The sequence below is a fragment of the Gopherus flavomarginatus genome, chromosome 1 (genome assembly GCF_025201925.1).
Source record: "Gopherus flavomarginatus isolate rGopFla2 chromosome 1, rGopFla2.mat.asm, whole genome shotgun sequence".
NCBI lineage: Eukaryota > Metazoa > Chordata > Testudines > Testudinidae > Gopherus > Gopherus flavomarginatus.
In genome coordinates, this window is record NC_066617.1 from 221,103,863 (window position 1) to 221,130,453 (window position 26,591).

General features: G+C 38.9%; 1 protein-coding gene across 3 annotated transcripts in view; it reads right to left on the reverse strand.

Moving 5' to 3' along the window:
* IL1RAPL1 (interleukin 1 receptor accessory protein like 1) overlaps positions 1-26,591 on the reverse strand; it is a 1,154,051-nt gene that overhangs the window by 26,027 nt on the left and 1,101,433 nt on the right. For 2 of the 3 annotated variants that reach the window (XM_050936563.1, XM_050936562.1), the window contains exons 7-9: positions 23,546-23,678; positions 20,771-20,916; positions 2,605-2,748 (exon numbers count right to left, since the gene is read on the reverse strand). In XM_050936563.1, coding sequence (XP_050792520.1) covers positions 2,605-2,748; positions 20,771-20,916; positions 23,546-23,678 — 423 coding nt within the window. The remainder of the gene's footprint in view (positions 1-2,604; positions 2,749-20,770; positions 20,917-23,545; positions 23,679-26,591) is intronic. The other variant, XM_050936564.1, reaches the window with a different exon arrangement.

Below are 26,591 nucleotides of genomic sequence, written 5' to 3' on the forward strand. Positions count from 1 at the left end.
AATGATGAGAAAAATGAATGCAGTTTTCTTCTAAGGCTAAGAAAGAAGAGAACATGATGAGCTTTGATATCCTGCAGAACTCACTCTCTAATCAGGAAAGAAACTGAACGTTGCATTTTGAGGGATATCTTCTGCTGAGAAATTGAATTGGATCTAAATTTTGGAATGTTTGGAATCCTCTATGGATTCAGCACACTGTACAAAAAGAGTCTGTGAATATGTTAATGTTTGCTTATCTAAATGTTATGCTGAGATATGACAGAACATGATGTAAATTATGGATAACATGTGGGTACATGGCTAATGTCCCTCAGGAGATACAGATAGGGAGAATTTTGAAAAATAGCATTTTGTGGAGAGCCTCTGGAAAGAACAGTGAAGCACAATGTCTATTAGTAATAAAAACTACAAAGGACAGGAGCCTACTTCTACAACGTCTTCCTATGCAAAGTGTAAAGTATTGGTCCATAAGGCATTTCCTTTATGCCTTCCTATATGTGCATTAATTTTGAGAACTTAAGTGAAAGACACTTATTGTAAAAAGTCCAGCTGCAGTAACTCCCTCAGTACAATAGGTTTTTCTTTCTGCTTTTGATGTACTCCACTTTATTCAATACGTTATATTTTGTTTGGCATCTCAGAGTAATATTTCATTTAACATATTACCACAGCTAAGCACATAACATTTTCTGCTGTTTTTATCTAAAGAGAACATCTTCTCTCCCCGCTGTAATGGCAGAATCTATTTTACTGAAAAGACTGACTTAAATAGACAATTATATTAATTTTTCTCTCTTCAAAAACCTAACTCAGTTTCTTGCTAAGAGTGCTTTGTGGTTACTATTTTTAAAAATAGGAGATTTGATCTCAGAATGAAGTTACAAGACTAGTGTGTAATGTTTCTGATCATATGAGTTTTCAAATTCTAGAAAGCAAGAACCGCAAGCTGGAGAAAGGTCCATACAAAGAGAGAGGAGAGTTTGCTTTGTTGGTTGGTTCCCGAGGGAAGCAGGTTCTACCAAAAACCTGTGTGATGCTGAACAAGTCACAACCTCTTTACGTCTCAGTTTCCTAATTGTGAGAGTAGAAATACTAATCTATCACACTGGGGTGTTATATGAATTAACACATTAATGTTGCAAAGCATTTTGTGATCTCTCAGTAGAAGGTGACACATTGATGCAAGATACTGATATATTTGTGTGTGTGTGTGTGTGTAGCAGGTGAGATTACTTGATTCTAATTTTGTTGTTTGGGCACTCTCTTTCACATCTTTGCATATTTTTATACTATAGGGAGAAGTGGGTCAACTCCTGGGGATTTTAGGTGTAATGTGCACCATCCTATGACATAGGCCCTTACAATTTTACTGCCTCTGTTCATCCTCACTGTGACAGATTTGGCTAACATCTCCCATCCCACACACATCACACTATAAAATATAACAGAATATCATCTATCTCAGGGTTTCTCAAAGAAGGATCGTCCTTTGTATAGGGAAAGCCCCTGGCAGGCTAGGCTGGTGTGTTTACCTGACCCATCCACAGATCCGGCCGATCATGGCTCCCACCGGCGACAGATCGCTGCTCCAGGCCAGTGGGAGCTGCTGGAAGCAGTGGCCAGTTTGTCCCTCAGCCTGTGCCGCTTCCAGCAGCTCCTATCACCCGGAGCTGCAATCCGCGGCCAGTGGTTGCCGCAATCGACCAGACCTGCGGATGGGGCAGGTAAACACACCAGCCTGGCCCACCAGGGGTCTTCTCTACACAAGCAGCGACCCCTGTTTGAGAAACCCTGATCTATTCAAACCTTGTATCTTCAATAGCGGTTAACACCCTTATTTCAATAGGATTTTAGTAAATAAGGATGTAGTGTACCACACATATGGTAGCAGTCTGAAACAGCAAGAACTCTGATTGAAGGCACAAAGCCTAATTAATCAAAGCCCAGTGTTCAACCTAGTTTGCTATTCAGCTGTGACACTGATTAGTGTGGTTAGAGACAAATACAACATTTTTCTTCAATGATAAAAGCAGGGTATAATTCAGATATAGGTCAGTGCAAATAATGCCAATTACTATTGTTTAAACTAGGTGTCTTTGAACCACCACATCTGCAGAACAACTAGTTTAATCAATATGAGCCACTCTCTAAACAGTTACGTAATAAACTCAAGAGCATAGACTGGTGGGTAAATTCCAAAACACGCAGTACAGTTTATTTAAACTGATCAGCTTAAACAAGGAGCAAATTGAGATTCACTTCAGCCTCTTAACATTTTGGGGGAATATAATTAGAGGAGACACTTGCTTATGGGGAAGTGAAGTTGGCTTTCAATATTGATAGAATGTTTGTAATTTACATTTGATATTGGGAGTAAAAATCTAGAAGATATAGGTGTCTCCTGGAGATCTGCAGAGCAGCAAATGCAACAGTCAAACAATCATTGCTTCTAATCTGCTGTCTAGGGATGCATTTTCAATGCAGTGCCTAATGCAGTGAGAGAAACGCCACTGATGGTTGCCGCATTGTTAACACTTCTTACTCCACTTGAAAAAAGAGCCAGGCAAATGTAGAAAGTAGAAATATACTGAGAAGCTTCCTTACCTCCATCTAGTTCTTCAGCTCCAAAATGATTCCTGTAGAAGAGCATAATCTCAATCTTGTAACACTTGTAGATAGTCACTAAACAAACAAGCAGCAGCAGAATAGCACCAAGCCCACCAGCAAGCTCAACTGTATACATCAGCTCTGCAAAGAATTATAAAATGTAATAACCACATTCAGAACTGGAGAAAGGGTAACACTGGAGATATTTTGCAGTTTGAAGATAACAGTAGAATACAAATACAGGATTTTGGCACTTAATTTTCCAGATTATTGATGTGACAATTTGAGAAATGTACTGATAATGCAGTTTTTCCTTTATATATATGTAAATACCCTTGTACCACATTTTAAATAGGTTATGTGAAAAATCAGTCAAGTATTTTTACTCACTGTTCTGTGCTGGGTTTAATATATATCTGTATATCACTGTTTTGTTTGCAATAGATATATTATGTCACACCCCATTCATATTTTAAGCACATATAACTGCTTTCCTTTTTTTGTGGAGCTGAAGGCAGACACAACCCTCTTCCTCCTACCTCACACAAAATATCAGAACACACAGCTATGTTTCATGATGGGTTTCTGTCAATTGCATTAGATTAAAGATAACCATTTTACTTTTTCAAAATATAAATAAAAATGCTTGTGCAATATGAAGACAAATCATCCTGGGAACCCCAAAATCCCATTCCTCAGTTATGTGTTAATATCTTTGACACAGTTTCCTGTTCATCTGTAATTCATCTCCCTCCTCCCCTCTCCCTCATTTTTCCCTAAACAGGGAGGTCTTTGGTTGAGATGTTGCAAATCATTGCAATTTGTCAGTTCAGACATTCAGATTCAGAGCATGACCGCTCTTCCTTTGTTACATCAGACCACTGGAGATTCACATGATAGATGGCGATCATTGTCATGCAGTTGAATCCCTCAGGATGGAGAATATAATCAAATGCAGCCATATCTGTCTGACAGCAGCAATCTCCTTGATGATGTCATTTATCAGATAATAACAATAACCGATAGTCATCATTATCTGTTGTTCCTAATTCCAAGAGTTGAATACTCAGGAAAGCAGAAGTAACTCTTTTGAGTCCATTTTGTTATTATTCTCACTACTTTTCAAATAAGAAATCAGAATGCAAAAAGAAACAAAACTTAAATAGTACAAAGCTCCAAAGGTTTTGTTTGTTAGTTATTTTAAAATTAGAGAGGATCAGTAATTTTTTACACCCCAGGAAAATCCATTAATTTTAAATATTTCTAACCTCCGTTTTTGAAGAAGGACTGGGGCAGGTCTTTAGAAATTGAATGGACACATTTTAGCTGATAAAAAGGCCTAACTGGAAGAGAATACAGCGTTCCATAAGGAAAACTTTATATAATGCACTACTAAGGGGCACTGTGCCCTAAAAACAACATCCTGTCTTCATAACATTTGCCTCTATTTGGGCAGCATGTACTTGGGTTAAGTAATGTAAACCCTCCTGTTATCCAGGTAAATCTTTTTGGTTATGCATATGTAATAATACATTATTATATAATTTAATTAACAAAATAAAAGATTAGAGAAAAGTTCCATTTAATTTTACTATGTTCTACCAATAAATGGACACTTTTTATTATTCTGATACACACAACTGTTAAAAAGGTTTCATTGCTCCCCAAAGGACACTAAAAGTGTAATAAAATGAAATAGAAGTATTTACATTCCATATAATTCTTTTCTAAACTGTGGTAGAAGCTCCTTTGTGTTAACATTTTTAAGACCAGTGCTTGTTATTTCATACTTTCAGTACTTTTCTGGTCTGTAGGGAGGAGGCTTACTCAAAAAAAATACAGTTTGCATAGGCTAGTAATACAATATTTTAGAGAATAAATGGAAATGGAAATTACACTACACTGGCTTACAACATTCTGTTTATCATTTTGCACCACAAGTGATGCAGCTGTTCAGTGGTAACCAGAATATGGGGAATTAATATGCTACATTGCTAGGTGCAAAATATACAACTTATATGCCTGCTGTTATGATGCATTAAAGGCAAGAAAAACTTTACTCTTCAAAACCAAAATGTTCCCCATTAAATGGAAGACACTGTATGTGTTGTATTTCCACCATCAACTTGCAAACTAATATGCTATATAAAAAGTAGCACTTTGGTCAATACAGAGTCTGTTTTAAAGTACATTTTCCACTATTGGAATTATAAACCTCTCTAGAACAAGTACAGCATGTATAGTTATTTCCTTTTAATAAAATCAATCTGAATTCATATAACATTGCATCATAACCATTGGCAGAGCAACGCAGCAAAATTCATAAGAGCATTCACTGATCCTAAGGGTATGTCTACACTACACCTGGAAGCAGACCTCCCAGTCTAGGTAAACAGACGGGTACTAGCTCGGTTGCTCAAGTACGTGCTAAATATTGCAGTGTGGCCGTTGTGGTAGTGGCACAGGCTAGCCATCTGAGTATCAGCCTGATTGACCCCCTGGGTCCATTCAAAACTTTCCTGTGCCTTGGTTTCTCCATCTGTAAAATGGGGATAATGATACTGACTTCTTTAAAGCACTTGGAGATTGACCAATGAAAAGTGCTGTATAACAGCTGGATATTGTTATGTAGTGACCATTAACACTAGACTGTAAGCAAAGCTAGCAAGATGTACTTGTCTTCACACTCCATTGCTTTATTCTATCTTTTGTATTAAACTTTGGGAATGGTTGCTACAGCAAGTGTTACGCTGTCTTTGAAGTGTGATGTGCTTTTTCTGCTCAAGTTCAAGTTGCCTGGAGTGGCAGCATTTTAAAAAGGTTCAGTTTCTGCACAATTCCACATCAGAGGGAGAAACAAAAAGAGCAAACCTTTTAAAATCTGTTTAGCCTTTGTGTTATGATGTTAAAATTACAAACCTTGCCCTGTTTAAGGGACTGAGACTGAAAGGTGAAAATTGTAAAGGAAAATTACCAGGCAGAACCTTAGGGGAACTGGCATTCTGTTAAACGCAACAAATGAACAAGTGGCAAAGAGTTACATTCAAGAGCATAGCAATCATTTAGTTACAGGCAATTAACAATAGTCCTTCAGCAGAACAAGAATGGGTCTACTCTAAGGGAAAACACATTGATTACTGCTGCAGTAGTAGATTGGTTTCTGAATAAATTGCTTCAATTTAAAATGAGATTTGCTACAAGCATTTTGACCAATGGCTACATTTTTTCTGTTTATCAAGATGGTTTGGCCAAGCAATCCAGTGAAAGAAACAGCTAATTAAAATAAAGCACATGCCCTCTCCAAACATACAGAATGATATGGCTGGTAATAAATGCACTCATTTTACACTAATCCTACTGTAATTATCAGGTGCACTTTTGGGATGTATCTTTGATCTTCACCTGGCTTTAACTTTTGATAAACCTCCTCAGCAGTGGCACACAGGTTATTTATTTATTTACTGCATTTGTACACAGAAGTAAATCAAAGAAAAGATATCCCCTGAGCTTCATATCTTAGACTCATTTGGTTTCCTTTGGAGACTAGTTGTTACTCTGTATACAATTGAGTTACTAAGTACAAATTATGCTTCAGATAACTATAAGTGGATGTGAAGGAGTGTACTACCTGTTTAAGGGACAGGCTGGACCTACAGTTGGTAAAGCCTGAGGTAATCAAGGAGCCCCTGCCCTGCCCTGCACTACGCTAGGCCCAGGCTATATAAAATAGAAAGAGGAAACTAAGTAAGGAAAGGGAAGTAGAAGCCAGGCAGGCTGAAGTGGGTGGTGGTTTCTCTCAAGCTCCAGGAGACCAGACTAATCAGACTGGGAGACCTGGTGTTGTGGACATTAATTTGGGGAGCTCTGAACCTGGATCCTGAGGGGAGGACATAACAAACTGTTTATTGTAATTGCTTCTGTCCTGAAGCCTTATTAAAATGAGATCATTTTGTTAACATGTGTTGGCTTCTCCTTTCCTCAGGCAAAGCTATTACCGTGAAACATTGAGTTGGGGCACACCTGCAGCACCATACCAGGCCAAAAGGGGACACACAGGGACTGCCAACACCTTTACAGTGGATATGGGATTTTATAGCTGTGTAACTATACTACTATGTCAGGCCTCAATCCTGAAATGACTTACACAGATTTCTTAACTTTAAGGACTGTGAGTAATCTCATCGAAAGCAGTGGGACTACTCAGACTCTCTCAGATTAAGCATGTACATAATTCTCTGCAGCACTGGGGCATAAGGTACCTATTTCTGTCATTTCTATATTCTTACATGATTCTGCTTATTTTGGACAATCAAGCCCCACAGCTTGTATAGGTCAGCTTATACCTCCGAAAGTGTGGGTTGAGAATTCTTATATGGATTCTAACAATAATCAATATGATTTTGAAGGGAATTATTTCAATATACTGATTAAAATTCATACCTGTTGTGTTGTAGGATAAAGCACAAGCTCTACAAAAATGGTTTTGGCAGCTGAAGTAAATAGTAATTTGTCTAATAAAGTGAATTTAGAGTAGAAAAGAACTGTTTCTGATAACGTAAGGAGAAGGTTGGCTAATAGAGGAACAGTTCCTTGGGTCATATGACAGACACTCCCACTGAAAAACAGGCAGTGTTTAGAATGGGAGAAAGAGTGACACACACACATAAAGATTAAAGCTGAGTGAGGAAAAGTACATTTTTTTTGCAAATAAAACATTTATGAGGACTGTACAATAATTCATCATTTAAATGTTTGGCATATGGTAGTGCATCTTTACAGAGCATTTGAATATGCAGATATACTATTTTATACCTATCCTTTCATTTGTAATGATTTCTATGTGCCAGTAAAATCTACTCTTATTCAAGACAACTGGAATAGGTTCATAGATATTGTTACCTGTGGACAATCACAGGTGGACACCTCAGAGTATGTCCATACTGCAATCAAAAGTGTGACTGAAGCATATGTCATAAACAGATAGTTAAAGGTTAATGTCTCTTTTACCTGTAAAGGGTTAACAAACAGGGAACCAAACACCTGACCAGAAGACCAATCAGGAAACAAGATACTTTCAAATCTCAGTGGAGGGAAGCCTTTATTTGTGTTTTTTGGGTTTTGCTTTGTTCTCTCTGGGTCCTGGAAGGGACTAGACGTGCAACCAGCTTTCTTGCCAATCTCCCTGCTACAGTCTCTTATATATTCAGAACAGTGAGTATTTTAGTAAGAAAGGCGGTTATAGTCTTTTGACTGTTTTCTGTATTTGCAAATGTGTATTTGGCTGGAAGTATTTTAAATTGTATCTCTGCTGGAGGAGAATTTTTCTCCAGTTTCTATAAGCTGACAGACCCTGTAACTTTTACCATCTAAATTGGAGAGATAACTTTTACTCTTTTTCTTTCTTTTTATTAAAAGTTTTGCTTTTAAGACCTGTCTGATTTTTCCCCTTGTTGAGGCTCAAGGGAATTGAGTTTGTACTTAACGGGGAATCCCTTTGTTTTAGCGTGGAGCTTGAATCTGTTTTGCCTCTGGGTGAGGGAGAAAGGGGAGGGGGGAACGGACATTCCTCCCTGGTTTAAGATTCAAGGAGTTTGAATCACGGTAATCTACCAGGGTAACCCAGGGAGGGAAATCCTAGAAGACGCACGGGTGAGGGAGTTTACTTTCCCTGTGTTAAGATCCAGGGGGTCTGGGTCTTGGGGGTCCCCAGGGAAGGTTTTGGAGGGACCAGAGTGTATCAGGCACTGGAATTCCTGATTACTGGCAGCTTATCAGATCTAAGCAGGTAATTAAGCTTAGAGGAATTCATGCTGGTACCCCAACTTTTGGACTCTAAGATTCAGACTGGGGAAAGATACTATGACAGCATATGTAAACAGACCTGAGCTAGCTAGTTCAAACAACAATAGCAGTGAAGCTGCGGCATGATGGGCAGCAGTATGCGCTGTATGAGCTCTCCCAGGACCCTGGGTATGTACTCAAGTGGCTAGCCTGTGCTGCTGCTATAGCTTCACTGACATTATTCCAGCTAGCTAGATCAAAGCTAGCACAGGTATGTCTGCATATACTGCAATCACATCTCCGATGCAATGTAGATATACATACAGTATTCTGTCCTCAGTAAAAGCAGAGTCTGAAGAGCTTAACAAGTTGACTACTAAGTCAAGAACTACTAAGAAAACTGTTAAAACTGTAGAAAAAGAATCTGATGTACGTCCCAGTTGGCAACATAGCACTGCCCTGACAGAGACCAGGGATCTGGGAGCAAGTTTAATACTCTCGCTAAGGTTTTCCATAGAGGTGCCATACTTCTTGGGAATGAAAAGGCCAAGAGCCTTTCTGATGTATGAAACAAGGTTATAGAATGTCTTGGGTTATATATTTGGTCTCAAAATATATACTTATTAGATCTGAGATTGTGTACAATAGTGGCAGCAAACTTTTTTTTTCCAGGGGAGAGGGTAAATCAGACAGAAGATCAAATGTACGCCTTTGGCTGTATATAAACTATATCTAAAGTAACTGTGAATCACACTAGGAAGTCTTAGAATTGTCCAACAAACAAAGAACATGCAGGCTTCTTAAATGACTACTAGATTTTTTTTTCTACAATCATTTCTTATTTAAGAAAATAGCTGGTGATAATTCCCATTCTGTTGCTCTTTCAGAGTGAAACCTGGAAAAAAGCTTTTGCTAGCATATAAACAGATTGTCTTGTGTAATATAAGATATACAGGTTTAATACATTAACAAACATAGTGGTTCAGAGTTTTATTGTAATGGAGTTTTGTTTCTATTGGGAACTTACATTTTTGCCTAATTGTTGAAGTCATTAGGAACAATTAACAGACATTCTAGTGTAAAAACCTGTTAGTAACAGATCTCATATGATGAGCTCCCATTTGAAATCTTGGAAGTCTTACAGAATTTCAGTACATTACGGCAGAGGGAACTATTAGACCTGTAGTTTGTTTGCAGAGGTTACAATAGGAGTTGCTCCTTCTTGTCTCCCTCAAGTCTGAATAGTCAATCATCACCATCAGTCTGTGGAATATAGGCCATAATCAAGTCCTAATGACTGAAAATGTTCTTGAGATGAGCAATTTGGCTTACTTAAGCTCCTTAACTCACAAAACAGCATTATAGTGTCATGATAGTGATGCTATCATTAAAACTTTGTCAACAGATCTGCTATGAAAGCCGAGGAACTAAACTCATAGAATACTGGAATTATCTGGAAAATGGAATTTTAGTACCATTATAAATATGGCAAACAAAATTAAAATAATCAAAGTAAATAGAATGCTTTGAGGTCAGACACAAACCCATAGAAGACAAGTCCTGGGTTAAGCTTGCCTATGCTTCCTCAACATGCGTTATCATCCCAATATACTGCTAGACCTTATAATGAACAGGGGTGATCTTCTATATCATATAAGATAGATAGATAAACCACCCTAGTACAGTGACTTAGTTGAAACACTGATGGCGTGAAGAATTCCACTGAATCTTGCTCTGAATAAGACCAAACAATATTTCTTACCTTGTGTGTGTGTGTGTGTGTGTGTGTGTGTGTGCGCGTGCGCACGCGGTCTGACTGCACAATGAGACAGTCTTTCTAATCTAGTAAAGGAAGTTATAGCCAATGCCCTATTTGGAGCTTTCGGGCATGTCTTCAGTAGTTTATTGTTGATGATTTCCATCGCTGAAAACAAAGTGGTTAAACACCCTAACCTAACTAATGAAAATTATTTTATGAAAAAACAAACAACTACTAATAGATTACAGGCAATTGAGGAACTGAAGGAATACAAAAAAGCCCTTCCAGGGAAGAAACGATATAAGCCCTGCAGAGGGTTTAACTATTTTACTAGGGACACTGTAGTCAGGAGAATCAGTAACCACTAATCCTGACCTACATAATATATGTTCTCATACATGGATATTTGCACTGGTGTAGCCAGACCATAGAAAAGAATTAACAGGTAAGACATCTGTTCTTCTGTGGTCAGTCTGTTACCAGCACAGAAGATGTTTACTGATAAACAGCACCTCCAAATACAAACAGTAAGCACAGACCTGGGAAAGAATTTTTTTAATTTGTATTTTATTATTTTTTCCCTGCGAAGGGAGGGAAAGAAAAGGAAGGAAACCACAGGAAGGGGAAAGGAGAACAACATCTGTTTCTATCTGCAAGGAACTAATCACAGGTTTGTAAAAAGTTAGATCAAATCTTTTCAAATTTGTCTGAGGGCACTTTTATCTGAAACATTACCTGCTCTGTAGCTGCCAGGTCAGCCAAGTTAATGAGCCAAATTTCTATCCTTGGCGGCAGTCTGCTGTTTCATCTAAGCAATAAGAGTCATTTGGTTATAAGCACTGCTCTAGAGAACCAAGCTTTCAGTGAGCTGGAGAGCTTCCAAGATGATGGGATATATCCCAAAACACAGTTCTAGGAAGTAATTTTTAAGGAGGTATCCATTATCATATTAATCTCTTTCCTACTTCTAGCCAAAAGGACTGTATCTTGGGACAGTCCCAAAACATATGAGCCAGCTTTGCTCTCAGAGACTTTCAATTCCAGCAGCAGTCTATTTTGGCAGGGCCCATACACTGTAACCTGTGTGAGGACCAGTGTGAATGAAATTATTTCCTGCTCAATCAACTTTAATAGTAGATCGATAATAGAGTTTTTAATGTTTTGCAAGGCACTTCCCCATTGGCTAGAGTTCAAAGACATATACAAACCTTTGTTCCAGGCAATCTAAATTAGGCAGGGTCTTTTGGGTCAGGAAGTCATAACAGTTTATATATCTGGTTGGGTGAACCTATGAAACTTTGTTTACATCAACAACAATCCTGCAGCCTCTGGTGCTCCCAGTGCATCAAGACCAAATACGTCTTTCAAGGGATGCTTAAGCTGCAAGTAATGCCATGCAGCTGGATCAGATAGTTTGTATTCATAGAAACATAGAATCATAGGACTGGAAGGGACCTTAAGAGGTCATCTAGTTCAGTCCTCTGCACTCATGGAAGGTCTAAGTATTATCTAGATCATTTCTGACAGGTGTTTGTCTAACCTGCTTTTAAAAATCTCCAGTGATGGAGATTCCGCAACTTCTCTGGGCAATTTATTTCAGTGCTTAACCACCCTGACAGTTAGGAACTTTTTCCTAATGTCCATAGGCGCTGACTTCTGCTCGCACCAGTGGGTGCTCAACCCCCCTCTGCTCCTGGCCCCACCCCAATGCCACCTCTACCCCACCCCCTCCTGCTCCTGCCATACCTCCATTCCAACCCCTTCCCCAAAGTCCCCCCCCCGTGCTCTAAGGGGAGGAGGCGGAGGCAGAGGAGGAGGCGGAGAGGTGAGCTGAGGAGGGGAGCTTGGCTGCCAGTGGGTGCAGAGCACCAACTAATTTTTCCCCATGGGTGCTCCAGCCCCAGAGCACCCACAGAGTCGGCACCTGTGCTAATGTCCAACCTAAACCTTCCTTGAAGCAGTTTAAGCTCATTGCTTTTTCTCCTATCCTCAGAGATTAAGAATTTTTTTTCTCCCTCTTCCTTGTAAAAAACTTTTATGTACTTGAAAACTGTTATTATGTCCCCCCTCATTCTTCTCTTTTCTGCACTAAACAAACTCAGTTTTTTCAATCTTCCTTCACAGGTCATGTTTTCTAGACCTTTAATCATTTTTGTTGCTCTTCTCTGGATGCTCTCCGATTTGTCCACATCCTACCTGAAATCTGGCACATAGCACTGGACACAATACTCCATCTGAGGCTTAATCAGCGTAGAATAAAGCGGAAGAATTACTTCTCATATCTTGCTTACAACACTCCTGCTAATACAAGCCAGAATTATGTTCATTTTTTTTGCAACAGTGTTACACTGTTGACTCATATTTTGCTTGTGGTCCACTATGACCCCCAGATCTCTTTCTGCAGTGATCCTTCCTAGGCAGTCATTTCCATTTTGTATGAGTGCAACTGACTGTTCTTTCCTAAGTGGAGTACTTTGCATTTGTCCTTACTGAATTTCATCCTACTTACTTCAGACCCATTTCTCTGGTTTGTCCAGTTCATTTTGAATTTTAATCCTATCTTCCAAAGCACTTGCAACCCCTCCCAGCTTAGTATCATCTGTAGACTTTATAAGTGCCCTCTCCATGCCATTATCTAAATCATTGATGAAGATATTGAACAGAACTGGACCCAGAACTGATCCCTATGGGACCCTAGTTGTTATATCCTTCGAACATGACTGTAAACCACTGATAACTACTCCCCGGGAATGGTTTTCCAACCAGTTTTGCACTCATCTTATAGTAGCTCCATTTGTCCTAGCCTCTGCTGACCAGTCTCTTTGCTTCCCTTCTCAATTTTTTACAATTCTACTATTATGATTAATATTCATTACTATCAGCTTCCTCTTTCTTCTATTTGTTATATATTACTTTTATTTTTTTATAGCTGCCTTCACTTCCCCTCTAAACCAGGCTGGTTTTTTAACCACTATGGCCTTCTTCCTCAACTGTGGGATTGTGGGCATCTAGTAAAATGTTCTGAAACAATTCCCAATTATTATTTATATTTTTATGATTAAATTTTTCCTCCCAGCTAATCTGGCTCAGAATTGTTTTCAGCTTTGTGAAATTGGCCCTTTTAAATGTGATGAAGTCATGATCCCTGCTACCTAAGCTAGCTACCATTTATTTTTCATCTGGTGATTAGTTCCTTTTTGTCTGTCACAACAGGATCTAGTACAGAATCTCCCATGTTGAATGCAACACTTTTTTCAGTTAGGAGATTGCTGTCTATGATATTTAAAAATTCCAAGGATATGCCTGAGGCCTCCGGCATATGTCATATGGCAGATCAATTGACAGACCCAAATTATCCTTTTATCTATCCACCCTCTCCACATGGCTTCTTGTCAATTGTCAAAAATGCAGGATGCCCCAAAGTAGAGCATCAAAGAGAGAAAAGGGATGCAATTTAATTTTTCTAGCCAGAGGGACCCATGTTTTATAGACAATTCTGTAGTTGACATTTTATGATGAAAATGGCAATGCTCTGTATCCAGTATTCTTGCTAACAGGAAGGGCTGTAACAACTCCTGTTCCACCAGCAGCCAAGGAAGGATCAGCTTTGTTGTGTTCTGGAGCCATAAGGCTGCCTGCCAGCTGGGGAAATAGAAGCCTCCAGATGTGATTGGGAATTTGCACAAAGTCAATCTAGGTCTCCTCACTAATTTTCCTAAAATAAAATGGAAGAATAGTAACTTGGAGATTCTCAGGAAATACAGTATCCAGGGAAGCACATTCATTTTGTTAATTTTACCAGAAAGGCTATTGTTAAGGGGTCTGCCCAAATCTCTCATGATTTGGGCTAATATGGACTCTAGATTAATTTTGTCCAGATTCTCCATTTCACTGGGGCTGAGGATCACTAAACGTTTCAGTACATTTGGGTTACCACCTAAAATTCCAAGAAAAATGTTTTCAGGGCACAGAAGGGAGTTTGGGAACAGCCTATCACAGGGGGACTGGTCTGAGATCTCAGTGACTGGAAAACTGTGTGCCAGAGCCATCAAACTACTTCGGCTGTGTTTTGTGGTGATGTGCAATGGCTCCCAGATGGCTGCCTCACACAGCTACTCCACCAAAGCTTCTACCTCACTCTGGCCAAAAGGCATCTAAACAAATGACTCTGGATTTTTGGAAAACACTCACTTATGTGATTTTGAAATACTGTTCTTGGTCTACTTAGGGTGATCCTGGCCTGGAACTTTGTGATCCCAGTTTGCGGCCTTTGGGCAGGATGAAAATTGCCTCTGAGTTTTGAAGGAAAGATAAATCTTAAGGGCCTTTCTAATATCAAAGGGAATGAAGGATTTCCTCCTTGGGCGATGGATGAGACAGATGTCTGGAAGAGCTGTATCCTATTAAAGGTGAAAAGCATTATTGAGAAAAGTGCTGTAGGGCAAGTGTGATGGAGTATCTGGTGTTGGTGAAAAATATAAGAGGAATTTTAAAAAGGCAGGTAATTTACCCATTTGCTGAGCGAAGCTCGCAAGCACAAACCTTGAAGGAATTAAAATCTCTACCCAACAGTGTGAAGTGGTTTGAAGGGAATACAAAATAAGGACAAATGCTCTCTTATTCTCCAGGAGGAAGAGAGAATTTTTATCTTGTACAGGACCTGTTCTATCGTCTCCATAGGGTCGTCCAAGAGGGCCTCCATTTCTCTTATGGTTTGATATTCAGTGAGGCTGAGCATCTACAGCTTACAGTGACTTTAATCCTGTCATTAGTGGCTAGTTCCCTATGGATGCAATACTCAGAGATATGTCCTCCAGGCTCATTCATTAGCCTGGAGGAAATGCAAGGATGTGCCCACATTAAGCTTCTGTTTTCCTTCTGACTTCCTCATGGAGTCCATTTAGTTTTGACCAACTTCTGCAAGTACCTTACTTTTGCAAATAACCCATTGACACAGCTAAGATTGACTGAGCTGAGTAGAATCAGAGTGGAGCAATGGCTCCTGGGAAAGGAGAAAATGACTAAAATATTTGAATTCATGTCTCTGACTTCCAGATTTTCTCCTTGGAGGTACATATTTTCTCTTTCTGTGTAAGTATCATCTGGCTCTGAGATGCCTGATCATATGGGTTGGCCTTAATGAGCTCGTTTTGTTGTTTTCACCACCAAAGACAACCACTGAAATATCTGTGATGACATTCCAATGACTTTTTGTCTTCTACAGTGAAGGAGCTCAGAGGAATGAAATGAAATGAAACTCCCTCCTACATTACTGCACTTATAGTGACCAGCACTTAGGTGAATGTTCTTGGGAGTGAAGCTAGTTGAAAGGGCAGGGCAGTGAACCGAAAATGATTCTGATGGATATAGATTTCAGCAAGCTAGTAGGATTTGTAGATAAAACTGACTGAGATTGAGATTGGTCGATGCTAAATTATCTCTCAGGTCCTCTGGTCTCAATTTTTTTTTCTTATCAACATCAGTATAACGTCCAGAGTTTGAACAAACAATTGATCCTTTTTAACCAGGAATATCTTATTTGAAATACGCGTGCTTAAGGGTGTTGCAACATTACTCTTCTGGCTAAGACTGCCTGTATTTTACCTGGGAGCTTTATGCAATGTTGATCTATGTTATTTGACATTGAAGGCCAGATGATATGTGAATTGATTTTTATGGCCTATGTTGGAAAGGCATGACATACCTTATTCACCTAATTTACTGCCATCCAGGTTAAGGCTGATCTGGAGATATTAGGACAGCAGAATTGCATGACTGAGAGCTGGTAGACTTGATGCATGGCTGTCTCAGTGGATGTCATGTGCAAGTAAGATATTCCCTTCAGGGCTGAAGGAGTAAACTTTACAATATGACTCCTGAATTTACTTTTGAAGTTCAGTACAAGAAAGCTGATCTTTCTGTCATCATTCTGTTGATCTAGCCCCGGGTTTCTCAAACAGGGGTTTCCGCTTGTGTAGGGAAAGCCCCTGGTGGGCCAGGCCAGTGTGTTTACCTGCCCCGTCCGCAGGTCCGGCCGATCCCGGCTCCCACTGGCTGCGGATCGCTGCTCCGGGCCAATGGGAGCTGCTGGAAGTGGCGTGGGCCAACGGACGAACTGGCAGCTGCTTCCAGCAGCTCCCAGTGGCCCGGAGCAGCTATTTGCGGAGAATGGGAGCCACAATCGGCCAGACCTGCGGACGAGGCAGGTAAACACAATGGCCAGGCCCGCTAGAGGCTTTCCCTACATAAGCGGTGACCCCATTTGAGAAACCCTGATCTAGCCAGAGTTCCTTACCATCTATATTTTCTCAGCAAGAGAACAATGTTCTGTGGATGGATGAATGAACTAGGAGTACAATGTGTAGAAAACATGAGATCCTTTCTCCAGCCTTTAGATATTAGCTGGCCCCTTGTCAAGCTTTATCATTGTGAAGGTAGGTGGTACTGATACTACAGAGGTCAGCAGAATATATTATACAGAGCAACAACTACTTTTTCTCTTCTTCAATTTTCCCATTGGAAAAGTCAGTCAAAAATTGATCTTTTCCTTCTGAAAATTTGGATTTTGACAAAACTCCATTTTCCAATGGGAAAATCTTTCATGTGAAATGTTTTCACCAGCCCTAGGTTATAAAGATCAAAGGGAGCAGACCAGTTATGACAGGTAGGTAAACAAACAAGCATACTGGTGTGACTGCTACTGTGGAGCAAGATGCAAGAATGCAATGGGGACAGTGGGCCAAGAAGACATGCATACAGTCTTCAAAAAAGACATTGGCTACGATCTGCTATAATAAAGGGAAAAATAGCAGACCCCTGTGTCTTCCTCACTGGCAGATGGACCACAGAAAATGTTATAATGTTAGTGTACCTATTTTGCTTCTTAATCATAAAAATAAAAATGTATGGCATGGTGAAACATTTGATCACTTTCTTTATGGTGTTTTGTCTGCTAAAATGCACAGCCAAAATTTTTCCACAAGTTAATGTGCAGATAAAGGCTATCTTGTAATTTCAAGTTACCATGCATTTAAAGGTTACCATGGAAGATTTGCTCTATGACAAAAGACAGTCTCACTTTTCAGGAGATACCATTATTCAAGGATATTGTCTTACATTATATTACTTATTATATTGGTAAGCTGTGGGCCTGTTTCCTTGAATTTAAACCTCACGGAAATATAATACTGCAGTGCATGATTCACACATTATATATTATAAAACGGTCTGCCATTAATTAGCTTGTACTTGGTTGTCTATCAAAATCTGTTTCTGGAGGGTTCCAAAATCTAGTTGAAGATGTACCAGATTTACAAATGATAAATGATAGACACCACTGATAACTTAACAAAATCAAGAAGCTGTATCGAAGAAGCAGAATTCTCTTCTCTTGGATAAAAGGAAAAGAACTTGATCTGAACAATGGTGAAGTAAAGAGGTTATGTAAGCAGAATGCAGACTGGAAATGAGGACTCCTATGATTCTCCTCCCATCCCTTCCACTACGGATTCTCTTTGTTAACTTGGGCAAGACATTTAGGCTCAGATTTTTCAAGATATTGAGAGATTGCTGTACTTAGCATTATAATGTCTAACTGACCCTAAATCCCAAAGTGCCTAAATTCCTTCTGAAAATAAGATTTAGGCCCCTAAATCACTTAAGCATCATAACGCTGAGCGCAACACTTAAATACCTTGAAAAATCTGGGCTTTAATCTCTCTGTAACTCAGTTTTCCCATGGTAAATGGGTAGACTACCATCTCACAGGGACTCTCATGCTTCACATTTGACTGATATTCGTAGAGCTCTTTGTGGTCCATAGATGATGCTGATATTATTATGAGAAATAATACTTGACTCTTACGCAGTATAGTGCTTTATATTTTAAAAACACTGAACAAACACTTTCAAGTATCTTTGTGATGTAGGTAAGTAATATTATCACATTTTGTAAACAGTAAAACTGACGCACAGAGGTTAAGTAACTTGATCAGGGACACACAGTAAATGGCAGAGAGAGTGTTTTGAGATCCCATCCCTGAGCTCAGTTATTCTTACTGTGATTCATCTAAATTGACTCTGGCTGTACTGCATCCTATTTGCAGAATAATTTTACCATTTTCAAGGTCTCAGAGCACTTAGTGATCTTAACCTCAGGAGATCATCCTTGACTGAGTGAAAGTCGTTTAGAATTAAACATCCTTATGATAATATATTACAGAAAACATATATAGTTAGAGTTAACAGAGGGGTAGTTGTTTTAAATCAATGATTACATTGAGTTGATACAACTGGAAAAAGATCTTTGTTTACCAATAAGGCTTTTCATCTTCACTTCTTTTTGAACAGTGCTATTGCATTGTATATAGAGTTTATGAAGTTTTAATCCATTGTTTATGTATCTAATAAGCATTCCAGATCCAGCATTTTTATTTGTTTAAAAAGCAAGTTGCAAAACAAAAAAAGTCAGCAATTAAAACTTAACACCTTGCAGTACCGCTCTAGATGTCTTTTAATGTTTGGGAAGCAAATTTCCCTAATTTATTGCTAGTTACCGATTGCACCAAATAATGAGAAATTAATAAATACACATTCCTAGCAGAGACTAAATGTGAGTCTAAACAAGGAATCTAAAACAGAGTGTTGCCATGGTAATTTACAGAAAACCAAGCAAGCTGTGCAAAGCTTGTCCTTCTAGGAGACCTGAGAGACTAGTTAGAATTTTTATCTGTCATGGTTAATTTCTCATTTTACTGAAACAGTTGTCAAAGTGCAATGTATGTAGAATGCTCATGATAGTACCTTTTGCATTTTACAGACCCACTAGAGTCACTTTTCGAACAAATATTTCAGATTCACAGCTATTTTTAAAAAAGTATGCCATTTCTAACTTTTTGCTCATTGTGATGATGTTTTGATTTTCTGAAGATTTCTTCACATACATGTCATCACAAGGCTACATGCTATGGTGTGTTTACTATACTGACAGCTCCATGAAGGGAGATGGGGGAACAGAGTGAATTTGCAAAGTTTAGGCCATGTACATTGCCAGATTAAAAGGCTGGCAGTGGCAAAACTCCTACATGGGTAAGTTCTATGTAGTGTCATAGTCTTACCGTTATTGCTGATATGGAAAAATAACAGAAAGGGTGATGATAATAAAAAAGATCTATTAAATATCAATCAATTATTGTTTTTAAACTCACCAAAACTTTGAAATTATTTATCCTAAAAGATCTGTACATTAATTTTACGATTAAACCTATGGGGTTTTATAGTGTTCACTGAATTGATCTCATGACATGGTCTGAATAGACCCTTGCCTACCTGCTGGTCTATTAATAAACTTCAAAAAGGGAGTAGCTGGTTTAGAATAATTTCCAATTCAATACTTGCAAGAATAAATGGCAATTCACCTACTGTATAAATGCCAAGCAAAACAGATAATTTGATTATTTTTACGTTTTTACCTCTCATGAGATAAGTGCTACACCTTAGTGCAGTAGAATAGGCACAAAGCATTATTGTGCTATTATTTTGAAGTGGGTGGGAAAGAAACTTAAAATGTTACTATTTATGATAGTTTCCCTTGTGGTCCCATTTTGGATTTACCCAAATTTCTCACGTGACAAGACTAAAACTAAAGAACTGACTGCTGTCTTAATGTAAACAGACACCTGAGAAACACAATAAGAAATTGGCCCTTTAATAAAGGGGTTAAAAATAAGCACAATAAAAAACTGACATTGATCTTGATCTTTCATTTCTTATTCAAGCCAATGGGATTTTGTTGGAGTATGAAGAGCATCATTCATAGCACAGGTCAAAATGGAATACATTATAGGAGATAAAGTGTGCAAGTGGATTGAGAGTCTTGTTTAGCAAAGTGCTTTCTGTCTCATCCTAATTATCTCAGCCGGAGACTACTGTAGCCATTAGTTAGGCTCAAAGCACCTGATATCAGTGGATAGTGAAAACAGGGAGACCTTTAGGTGTTTATCTCGCAATACTCTCTCTCTCAGAGACCTTTAGATTAAATACATTCGAACAAAAATCTCTGCAAAATGGGGTGACTCAGAAAAGGCAGTAACTTTCCTAGTGGGATTTGTATGTACTTTTTTCAACAGGAATCTATTAGCTATAACTTTTCTAATATCTGGGCTTTTTTTTTTAAACAGAAAATGATTAAAATTATCTTACTAATTTCCTGCCCTACTAAACTTTTATCAGTTTCCACACCCATGAGTTAAATGCATCCGGCGAAGTGGGTATTCACCCACGAAAGCTCATGCTCCAAAACATCTGTTAGTTTATAAGGTGCCACAGGACTCTTTGCTACTTTTACAGATCCAGACTAACACGGCTACCCCTCTGATAAATGTATCCTGTACACAGTCATTATTAAAGTATTATTTTATTATATTTCTTGTGGTGACAATCATAGTTAACATTGGGCTTCCCTGGTTTATTTCATAGAACTTCACAGATGCAGGGAAGCAAACAATCAGCCTTTGCCTTTCAGTATCTTAGGCTGATAAAGCTAAGGGTAGCCTCTGAAGGAAAGTTTATAAATGCAACATCATTACAATGTACAGTAGCTATGTTAAAAAGTCATATATTTACCCCTCTTATGTAGAAGAATGCTGGCATGTCTGCGTCCATTTCCATTTTCAACATAACATGAGTAATTTCCTAGGTCCCCTTCTTCCACCGAGTCAAGAATTAATGAGATGGAAACTTCCTGTTCTCCAAGATGTTCCTTAATAACTCTACAAAAATGAAATAATTCAGACATAAGAATCTTTTTGTACCATGGCAGAGCATTAGATAATCATAATATAATGTTACTCACAATTCACAGCACTCTGCATCAAACCATAGCCAAATTTGAAACCAAGCTTAATTAGATTCTATGATGCTCTTTTCTTCCTCACTCCTAATGAGGAGGTTTGGCTTTGTAGCTGTTAATGAGAGCTGCAGTTAATTGTCTTCCTTAAGCAGCATGATGCACACACTGATAATATATTGAGGGTTGGAAAGGAGACTTTGATGAGAAGTTCACATGCAGCTTAAAAGTAGGATCTGATCTCTTGAAATGATGGGATATGGCGTAGGCCTGGAGAGGTTCCAAATGGTTAATTCCAGGTCGAGGGTGCTACTAACGGTATGGTCCAAGTTTTGTTTTTGTCCAAAGGCAATTTCTGACATTTCTAAAGGAAGCAGCATGGCCATTTTTATAGTAAGAAAAATAATCACTTCATGTTTATTTTACTACATTCAAGTGGATGATAAAAGCAAGCACCTCCTGTGTAAAAACCTCTTTGGAAAGTTGTCTTCCCTTTCTACCCATTGTCCCCTCACTAGTCCCAGCACTGGTTTAAAAAAAACAAACAACCAAGCAAACAGGAAATTGCTTCAAATGCTCATCACCCACACTATTCACATGCCTAAAGAAAATGGAAAACACTCTTCAGGGTCCTCCCTGAACAAACACAGAACCAAGCCAGTTGTGAAGAGGGTTATCACTTCTTGAAAATGTTTAAAGCCCTAAGTCTCTGGATGACAGGCTGTAGGAGAGCTTTAAATAAGAAATACAGCATAGCACAATTCTATGTAATCTGGTGTATTGGATTTGAACTCTGTGGAATAAAATTAGAGTACACTCGAGTGAGATATTCCTGCCTCCACCTTTCCATCACTTGGGGGAGGTGGAACATGACTTGAATAACGTTGAATGTTTGCCTGGCCTTAGTGGTTTTGATATACGGTTTCCTCTGTTACTTTAGTTTGTCTGAAGATATTGAATCTTACTTTGAGAATCAGATCAGATTAACAAGGCTATGGAGTAGCAAACCTTTTAGTAAGAGATTAAATTTAAATATGCCAACTTTAGTCTGTCATAAGTATTCATTGTGGATAACATACACATAATCTAAACTGCATATGTAATTCATTACGAAGTCTTTGCTGTCATTTTATACTGGTAACTGTCTATATTTTAAACACACACACGCACACACACTTATGCATTCATACACAGAGTACTGGCTTATATACTGTATGGAAGAAGGTTCTTTTCAGACCCATATAGATACTTTAAAATCATATTGTACATCAGCAGTTCTCAAACTTTAGCAACCCAAGGACCCCCATTTTGATTTACAATTTTTCATAGACTCCTCAAGCCCCCCCACTCAGCCCCAGGCCCCACCCCCACTCCACCTCTTTCCCCTAAGGTCCCATCTCTGCCCCATCTCTTCCCGCCCCTGCCTCATGCCTGTCCCTCCTCTTCCCCACCTCTTTCCGCCCCCTCACCACTCCTCCCTCTCCCTCCCAGCGTTTCCTGCATACCATGGGACAGCTGTTCCCTGGGGTGCAGGAGGCACAAGGAGGGAGGAGGAGGAGCTGATTAGCGGGGCTTTTGGCCCTGGACATGATTCCACCCCCTTCCTAGAGTACGCCCCACCCCTGTTCCTTTCCCACCCTCCCAGTGCCTCCTGCATGCCTCTCAACAGCTGTTCCCAGGCATGCAAGAGGTGCTGGAAGGGAGAGGGAGGAGTTGGGCAGAGGAGGAATTGATGAGCAGGGCCCACCCCCAGAGTACCCTCATGGACCCTAGTTTGAGAAACACTTTTGTACATGATTTTCTAGGGTATGTCAACCAGGGCATTCCTAATGAATAAACAATCTCAGATTAAGGCAGCACTTTTAGAAGCAACACAAGAATATGACATTCCTCCCCAAGCAGCACAGTACATAAGTATTCAGCAGGTAGAAGTAGACCATATGAAAGAAAATCATGGGCACTGGAAGACAAGCAATGTTCTTAAGATCTAGTTCTTCTATAAAAATTGAATTTAATTCCTTTCACATATAACAGGAACAATAATATTTAGAAACAAAGGCCAGCTTTTGACACTTACAACATTTTATCCTCCATGGCTTTAAAAATGTATTTATTTGTGAGCCCTGTTTCCTGACATATTTATTTCTCTTGACATCTTCTCAGGAACCTTTCAGTGTTCAATACTGCAATGTTTTCTGTTACTTGATGAAGCCATTGTATGGATTATAATCTGTTACATCACTTCGTTCCTGTGTTATTTATTCTGATTTTGTGGTGCTAAAACTGAGATGAGAATCCTGCCAACTCCTCCACTTTCTCTGTTCCCCCTTTCCAAGTGTAATCTATTCCACAGATTCACACTGGTGTAATACCACTGAAGTCAATGGAGTTAGACTGACATGAAACAGGTGTAACAGAAGAGATCAGGCCTATAGCCTCTTCATACTCATGTTAGTAATAAAATCTATTCCTTCCTTTTACACAGTACTATTCACTTTAAAAACAAATACAGTATTAATCTCAATTGAGAGAACAAAAATGTTGCTTTTTACCTAATATCGCTTTCCCAGACCCGATTTTCATCCAAATCTTCAATAAACTTCTCTCCTTTCATCCAGTAAATTAAAGGACTGACATCTCCACTGTATCCAAAGAAAGCTCGGCAGGTTAGGTTAGCAGAATTGCCTGTTACAGAGAATTAAAGATAATATGTTATTTCAAAATTTGAAAAAAACATTTAATTTTTGAATCTGCTGCTAGAAACCCTTTGAACTCTTATATCAATCTGCAAAAATCATTGATTTGCATATAGTCAGTTGTAGCTTAATTTCCAACCAATGTTTTAACACATTCTTTGCAAACAAAAAGAAGAAACAAATTATATAGAAATAGGGCCCAATCTTGCATTCATTCACCGAGAGTTTGGGTTTACAAAGAAAGCAGGATCAAGTCTGTAACAACTTGCTAGTGTGCTGATTTGCCGAACACAAAAATAGACTAAACATCTGGCCTACTTCTACGTTTTTCTATTCAAAATAGGTACAGGTTATGAAAAAATACATTTTCCATCAAATCCGTATTTGCTTAAGTTTATAGCAGTTACTATAACAGACTCCTATGGCATCATTGCTATTTCTACTGCCAAGATACAGCTGTTAAAAGCAGAGGTGCTTGTTCTCTGTTAAGTTATCCCTGCTGAGAACTGTCAGTAGGCAATCATTATGTGGAAGCCAAAGGTATGACTCACATTCCCGATCCAAGCCACTTCACTGAGTTGTGAACGTCTAGTATAATGAATAATATATGTGTGTACTTATTCCATATTCTGTGAGCCATATTTTAAAATATGAACAGAAATCCACACAAGGAAAACAGGAATACGACATGTGTAATGTTACTAATTTAATGTTACTGCAGGAACCTTAATGTGTACAGTTTCTGACTTGCTTTGATTTGATTGTGCAACCTTAACATTGCATTAATTCAGTTTGTTTTAATTTTGCACACAGAAAAAGTGATACTTGACATATACTGTTCATGTGAAAGTGACTAATTGATAACGCTGGATAGGGTTAGACATACTGCACAAAAAGTACACTGTTCATTGTCCCCATTCACCTCCATAAAGGCACCTTGGTCTTAGCCTGTATCAACTTTTCTGAATGATTGTGTGCTCTTTTCCCTGGCAGTGACTATTTATCTAAAATTATGTGGTGGTTTCAGGAGTAAGGGCCTGTTCTTTCTTGCATGAAGAGAGTTATCACTGATTCTCTGGGACTGTCCCTAAATCAAGATCACCAAACTTATCTTCAGTCTACGTTGTCAATTTTAGTCTTGGGTCTCTAAAGACCAGTAGACTAACCACAATATCTGTAATGGAGTTACAAATAGAGATGAAATAAATGGGCCTACTTGCAGAGTAAGGTATTACTCAGCGTGGGTTGGTGAAGAGGATCTGATCCTTAGAGAACACATGAAATGAATAAACATTTGCACAACTTATTTCCATTTTCCTTTGGAAACAACTGCAGGATACTGTTGCAATGCTTTTTGGGGGCATCCAGGATTATATCTCACCTTGTTACCCCACTGCTTCATAGAGATATGCTGGTATTAAACTGGGTATCAGCTCCCTGTCACTCCAGTCTGTTAGCCACACAGATAATCTTCTCAGAAGCTTTTCTAACCTGTACTTTAGCTTGCAGGTTAACTTTAGGTGCACCCAAATCCCCAGGCCCCCTTGAAATGGGTTCCCCTGTAATATCCAGCTCCTGCCACTGGACACTCATAGAAATTGCCAAGTTTGCTGTCTCCAAAGAGACAGTGTATCCGTCAGCCTGCTTTGCTTAATATTACACCACTGATATGAATGTACAGTAAAAAGGGAATAAGTTTATTAACTAAGAAGAGAGAGTTTCAGATTCAAGTGAGTATTGTGTAAGAATAATGGAAACAGCAATGGTTACAAACAAAATAATAGACTAAACATTTTAACAGGCTAAAACCTGTCTAAGATAAGTTTATCACCGAAAGCAACCTCTCAGCATGACCAGCCCCAGGGGTCAGGATCCAACTTTTATGAATGCAAAAAGCATGGTCCATTTGCTTCCTTGCTGGTGGATAACAAAGGGGTTCTCTTCCCTTCTTATAGTATAGCAACCTTTGAAATGGATCCTTTTGAAGTGTACTTTGAAGTGCACTAGATAAGAGCCTCCTCCCCCATCACTGCTTCTCCAGGGTGCCATCACCATGCTATTTCCCCCTGTTCATTTGTTTTTTTTCTGTTCACTTTACAAGCAAATGTAACTCCTATTGAACTTGACTCACAATGCTAAGTTTACATTAGAGGTGGGGAGATAACTATGTTCCCTCTTGTCTGGAAGGAAACCTGTTTCTACCTGTGTTTGATGTTTAAAGATTAGTATCAGTAAGTATCCATAATTCCTCATATAGTAGTTAATATACACATTTCACAGTGATAGCAATGACCAGGGTGTTACTGGCTTTCATTTGATACCTCACACAACATTCTTTATAGGTAAATATTATGACAGCAACCTGTTAGTTGCAGTGAATTTATCAGGCTTGTTAAGAGTTTCTGACAGAATGTCAACCATCAGGGAGCCTCTGTGTCACAACTGTATGATAGCCAGATGGATAATTATTTAATAAGAGTCTTAGTTATCTTATTTTCCAGGAAAACATCTGGCTACCACCCTGCTAAGCTATTCACAGACCTACAAGGCATAAAACCTTGCAATCAATGTTTACATTTTTAAAGGCAAGAGTCACTTATTACCTTCTTTCAGCTGTTTGGCAAGTGGATTATCATTGGTCATTTTGTGAAAGCTTACCTTCACTCAGTGCAAGGTAGCAACAGCATGCATCACAGACCACACCCTCCTAAGCATACTCAGAGAAATTCCCAGACACGTTGTCATGGGTAGTATTGCTAATAATGGCTATCAAGATGGCATGAGTGTCCAAATAGTTGGCATAGGGAAGAGGAGAAGGTCAATATAATAACTAGAAAGCAAAACATGGAATTCCTGAATCATGAAGCAATTTTGGTCATCTCAGGATGACCCCATGGAACAC